Source organism: Crocodylus porosus, unplaced genomic scaffold (genome assembly GCF_001723895.1).
Source record: "Crocodylus porosus isolate Cpor-Errol unplaced genomic scaffold, CroPor_comp1, whole genome shotgun sequence".
NCBI lineage: Eukaryota > Metazoa > Chordata > Crocodylia > Crocodylidae > Crocodylus > Crocodylus porosus.
In genome coordinates this window covers 24,882,052-24,888,051 of record NW_017728917.1, presented here as the reverse complement: position 1 = coordinate 24,888,051, position 6,000 = coordinate 24,882,052, and the positions used below count along the sequence as shown (strand labels likewise).

Below are 6,000 nucleotides of genomic sequence, written 5' to 3'. Positions count from 1 at the left end.
CTGCCCTTACTTGCTCCCGCTGCCAGCTACTTGTATGCCAGGCCGCAGCGCTACCCTGCCTCCATGGCCCAGACACCACAGCCACTCCCCTCAGGCCTCAGCTCTACCCCAGAGAGGAAGTGGGATAGCAGGCAGTGTCACCTGTGTGCCCCCTCCCAACATCATCTATGCCACCCTACCCCCCCTCCCACAGACTTATCTGAAGGAAGCTGCGGAAGCTGTTCTGCACACTGCCTGGCTGCCACATGAACATGCATGTAGTACCCTCTGCCTGATCACCCTCCACCCGCTCCCTCCAGCCCCAAGCAGCCCTTTGCAGGCTGGAACTCTGCTAGCCCGCATGGGGAAACACACTGTTTCCCATGCTTTTCTCCTTTAAACGAGAAACCATTTTTTAAAGTTTGTCCATGACCTTTTCATATATAACCCACTTCAGCGTTTCTCAACCTGAGTTGTGACACAGATCTACAGAATGTTAGTATAGGAACTTAAGTTTTGGCAGCATGCTGCCAAACTGGTTGCTACCTTCAGCCCTACAGGATTCTCTTTCTCCAGGAATAAAGACATGCAAGAGAAGCAGTTTTTCTAAATCAATCATGACAACGCAGTTGTCCATTCAGTTACAAACATGTCACATCAGACCTACAGTAAGCAATTTTCTTTCAGTTAACTGGTTATTTGCTTTAAAAAATTAAAACTGGTTTTATGTTTTTCCAGAACACACTGCCAGTTTAACACTTCATAGAGACCAAGATTCTAGTCTTTCCTGATGCTATAAACATACCAGTCATTTCAGAGAGAAACAAGGTCCAGATCACTAGATCTATAAATAAAATGTGTACAAAAGTATAAACACTGTCACTGTATTTGGAGCCATGTGCTGCGTTTCTCAGTGGAAAACTATAGTTTTCAGTCTGGTCTGTGTAACCCAAAACAAACAAGCAAAAAACACCATACACAATCTGATCTTTGCTCATATACCATTTCAACGGGCCAACTATTTCAGTAATCAGCAGAAAATTTCTCCATTATTACACAATTCCCTGAGGCTTGAACAATATTATACAGGTAAATTAATTCTTTGCTTTCTCTTCATGTATCTGGCACCAACTAAATATGCATTAGTCTGCATACACTGTTTGGGAGAAGGAGCATGCAGTCTCTTAAAAGGGGAGACTGTAGGATATAATTATTCATATTCAATGACATGGTCCATATTGAACATATTTAAATATGAGCTAGAGCAGTGGTCAGCAATCCCTGGCACATGTGCCGAGCATGGCACACAAGGCCATTTTGCTTGAAGCACCACTGCCAGCCAGCGCTCTAAGGCCAGGCAGCTAGGAGGCTGCAAGCCCTGCTTCCATGGGCCAGCTGTAACTGGGAGGCTGCAAACACCTGCTCATTGGGCTGGGACCCAGTTTTATTCCCAGTTCTGCCACCAGTTTCCCAGATGACCTTGGGCAATTCACTTCATTTCCCCCATGGCTCAGAAAAGAATAGTGACATCCTTGATAAAGTACTCTGCCACTGACATGTGGGGAAAAAAAAAAATCACTATTATTAAAATGCTGAACACCCTTCTTAGTAGCAGTATTTCAGAAACTACTTTATTCCCCTTACTAACTGAAACATACTTATTGAAATTGGAGCAATCTCATTGCCTTTCTGAATTTACAGTTGATCAAAATGTTAAAACAACATGGATTAAGTTCCATCTCCAAATAAATACCAGTACTACATAGCCAAATCCATTATACAAACCAGACAAGTTATATGAACAATCATACTGAGACAGAGCAAGATGTGGCAAACACACATGAAGTATATCTTGCAACTTGCAGCCTGATCTTCAAATGCTCAAGGCACACGTTATGTACAAAACCACATCCTGCTTTACCTTGATGCCAATATACTGTGCCTATCTAGGTTTCTATATGATTTAAATTGTTGGGGGGAAAACTAAGTAGATGAATTTGTCCAAGAACAGATTTTTGATTATGTGGTTCAATTTAGCCAGGCAGTTCACAGCACAGAGAACACAGGAGGGAACGCAAAACAAGCTGCTTTATAAAAACAGAAAGGGTTTTCCTGTTATTTTCAACTAGATCTTGAATTTCAATGAGGATTTGTTTCTCCATTTACCCTTTCTTGTCTTCCTAATACAAATGATTTATTATACTTCCATGCAGATTTTGATACAGCAAGGTGCTTTCAAAAATGTTTTATTTTTGTAATGCATTTGCCTGTCCTCTATATACAACATCATTTGCATGCAGCTAAGCTCCTTCATCACAGATCTGAATTTTATTAACTGAGCTTTAAACATTTCAGGGACATATTACTGATACACCACTGAAAAGGCAATTATAACTTGGTAGATAAAGGGAAAGCATTAGAAAAAAACTAAGGCTGGCTTTGCATACAAGGAAGACTATACCATATTAGTTGGTTGGGAAATGATTCTTGGTCTCACACACAGCTGTAACTGTCCCAGAAAAGCATTAAATGGATTGCAGTTCACAGAAACTGTGATCTTACCCCTAAAGTTCATTTCAGTCAGTAATCTCTCTAACTTTTTATAGAACAATAAATCAAAGTGGAGCAAAAGAGAAATGCAGAACAAATTTGCATATAGGAACAGGTTATATATCACCACACTCAAAACTACGTTGATGAAAGTTCACCCAGGGCTCTAGCCCTCACTATAAATGGGAAAGGAAGGATGATGCCTTGAAGGGAAGGATTGAAGTGCAAATCCCAAACGTCTGCACCACCTGAATACTCTGAAGTACAGTTCTGGAAGTAAAACACCTTGGCAGTTGTATACAAGTTAGGGATAAAACTAAAGAAGCAACCATGGAGCTCTATTAGTAACACCCTATGCATTGGGAACATACTGGCCACACAGGTTATCAAACCTCCAGGAACAGCATCAGAATAGCTTGTACCTTGGGCAGACCATTCCTCAGAAGGCTGCACACACCCCATTTACTTGTGCTGTGAGCTGTCATCATGAGGAACACTACAACACTCAAAAAAATTGCAAGTAGATGAAAGTCACCCCTTCAGGGCTGGGACCTTGTCTAACTATGCACTGAAACATCATCTAGCACAAAGCCAGGAGCCCCATAATCTCTGAGGGCTCCTGTCAAAAGTAATTATAGAAAAATACCACTGATTTGATGTGTTATGGAAGTGAGTGTGAAGGTGCATTTAGAGCAGGAGATGAATGTAGGCCTCAAAAAGTGGGTCATCTTTCCATCTCCCAAAACCCTGCTTTCCTCTGATGCAAGCTTACATAACCCAAAGATTAATTTCCTCTAAATTCAAGCTTGCCATGTGGCAGATCTGATGTGTAAAACACTTCTAGTTAAGCCTGGGAAAACAAAGTTACATAAACAAAACAAAATCCCCTTCCAAGACTGCTCCACGTGCATCTGCTGGAGAGTTAGTACGTCCTAACAAATTCCAGATTCCAGCTTCACAACACAAGAAAACTACAGCAACTACATTTGCCCCTGACCAGCAGGGTCCTTGAGCTGTTCCTGGGACTGCCTGCATGTTAGGTCTTGAGATAATTACCACAGGATAGACACATGGACAGACACACATACAAAAATCCTCCAAAAAATCAGACGCAAGAGGAGTGACTAGGCAACCATGATTTTTGTCTCTGCTCCTGAAGATTTCAACAATATGCTGCAATTCTTTAGCCAGTCTTTTTTAACCTGAATCCTACAGCACCCCCCCCCCACAGCCCAACCCAGCAGGTTTGCTCTAGTGCAGACAGAACTCAGGAGGCAGGTCCTACTGCCAACTCCCCCACAGCCTGCTGGGTGACCTTGTGGGAGTCCCTTCACTGCTCGGTGCCTTGGCTTCCCCACCCAATCCGTAAAGCGACAGCAAAGATGTCTCCTCTGACTACTGATATAAAGGACTATGTAAGGGCTAGGTATGGTTATTCTGCAAGGATGGGAAAAAGCTACAAGGGAACAAAGAAAAGATCAGAATTAATCCATTTTTATGAGGCTCCTTAGTGGCTCCCTCACCTCTTTATCAAACTTGCATTCTTTGAGGGCTGCTCCCTATATAGGAAAACTTGTACCAACTAAACTTGAAATCAGCTCAGGGACAGCTGTACAAACTCCCAGTGCAAAACACATTTAACTTTAAACCTACCCAGGTTATGTATCTAGGGCTTCTTACTACCAGCATTAGATAACGTTTGAACGATGTTGTAACCACGATGGTCCAGGAGTTATGCGAGAGGAATGGACCGTTGGGAGGGCCGGGATGAAAGCTCATCTGCATCCAGTTGGCCGAATGAAAGGCACCCCCCGCCACAGTCCTTGCCTGCTACCAACACCTCAACGTAACGAAATGCTAATCCCTAATCATTCATCAGTCAGTCTAGGCAAGAGGAAGAGAAATGGTTTACTCAGAGGTTCACGGGAAGCAGGCCAGGGCCCTGCGTGCTCAGCTGTTTCGGTCTGAACGGGGCTCATTTTGAGTTTGTTTTTAAAAACGGATGTGAGCTGAAAACCAGCGGAACCAAACAAAATGGGACCCGAGCGGCCCGGGGTGCCGAGGAGGTGCCTGGCTACAGCCCGGTGTGACGGCAGCGAAATGCCTGCAGCCTCCCCGCGGGGCCGGGCTGTCACCGGCGGTCGCGGGCGTTTTCCGGCCCCGCGCCCTTCGGGGGGAGAGGGTTGGTTTTTAACCAAGGACCTCGCAGAGGTGCCAAGCCCGGCGGAGCTCGCCACCCCGGCCTCCCCCCGTCGCAGAACAAGGCTGCGAGCCTCGCCCATCCTGCCCCGGCTCCCGGCGGGTGAGGGCGCGGCGCCCACCTCCTTGAGCTGCTCCATCTCGGTGCGCACGGTCTCGTACTCCAGCTCCAGCTCCTCGTACTGCTGCTTCAGCTGCTGCTTCTCCTCCAGCACGGCCAGCCCGTACTCGGCCGCCTGGATCTTCTCGCGCGTCGTCTCGCCCAGCTCCTGGAAGAGCCGCTTGATCTCGCCCCGCAGCCACTCGGGCTCCGACTCCATCACGAGCCGCGCGTACTCGTCCTCCTCCATGGCCAGCGCCATCACGGGGGCAGCGCTCACCGCCGCGGGGCTGCCATGGGCTGGGCTCGCCCCTCACGCAGCCGCCCGGTGCCCGCGGCCGCCGCCGCCGCGGAGCTCAACGCAGTCATTCAAACGGCGGCCGCCGCCGCGCGTGTTGCTGGGGATTGTAGTCCAGCCAAGCCCCGCCCCGCCCCACAATGCACCGCGCCCCCGCAGCGTTCGGGGTCTCCCGGCGGGGAGGGGAGGGGCGTGGCGGCGTTGGCCCCGGCTCAAGGGTCCGGCCGCGGCGGCTTCTCTAGGAGTCACCGCGTGGAGCAAGGCCCTGGACCGTATCAGGGCCGCTCCCCCTCTTGCTCCAGGCTCTGACACTGCTAGAAATCGTGGGGATGAGGGGAGTTAGTCATGGTGGGGGCTCCCGCTATGCCAAGTGGACATGCCTGCCTACTCAGTGAGCACCAGTGGCGTACCTCCAGCCTGAAGAAGTGCTTGTCAGGCTAAGCACATAGTTACTCTGGCTGATTTCTTTATTCATGAAGACTAGCAAGCATGGCCATTTTATACACAAACAAGAAAAATGTTTTCTGAAGACTACAGTCACAGGAAGACCCCTCCATGAAGAATGATTTGCATTCAGAAACTTGTCTGTCTTATCCCAAGCATGCCATCAATAAAAGGTACTGCCCCACCTCCAGAGTCTGGCCCCTGCAAAGATGGACACGGGTTTCTAAAAGCAAACTGTCCCCATGTAACTGCTTGTTCCTGTGGGGCTACTAGTGGGCATTGGTCTTTGTGGATTCAGGGGCCAATATGAACTTTCAAGCACTTATTCAGATGTGTAACTGTTGAAATCAAGGTGACTGCTATGGAGGTGAATACCAGGCACATTAATAAGGGTTTAAAGATTGAGCTAGAAAGTGGGATGGGCAGAGAT

At 47.5% G+C, this 6,000-nt stretch overlaps 1 protein-coding gene across 6 annotated transcripts in view; it reads right to left on the bottom strand.

Moving 5' to 3' along the window:
* Window positions 1-5,205, bottom strand: part of BICD2 (BICD cargo adaptor 2) — a 144,706-nt gene extending 139,501 nt beyond the window's left edge. For 4 of the 6 annotated variants that reach the window (XM_019536928.1, XM_019536929.1, XM_019536930.1 and 1 more), the window contains exon 1: window positions 4,851-5,205. In XM_019536928.1, coding sequence (XP_019392473.1) covers window positions 4,851-5,090 — 240 coding nt within the window. In that variant the 5' untranslated portion in view covers window positions 5,091-5,205. The remainder of the gene's footprint in view (window positions 1-4,850) is intronic. The other 2 variants (XM_019536931.1, XM_019536932.1) reach the window with 1 other exon arrangement.
* Between the last annotated feature and the right edge of the window lie 795 nt (window positions 5,206-6,000).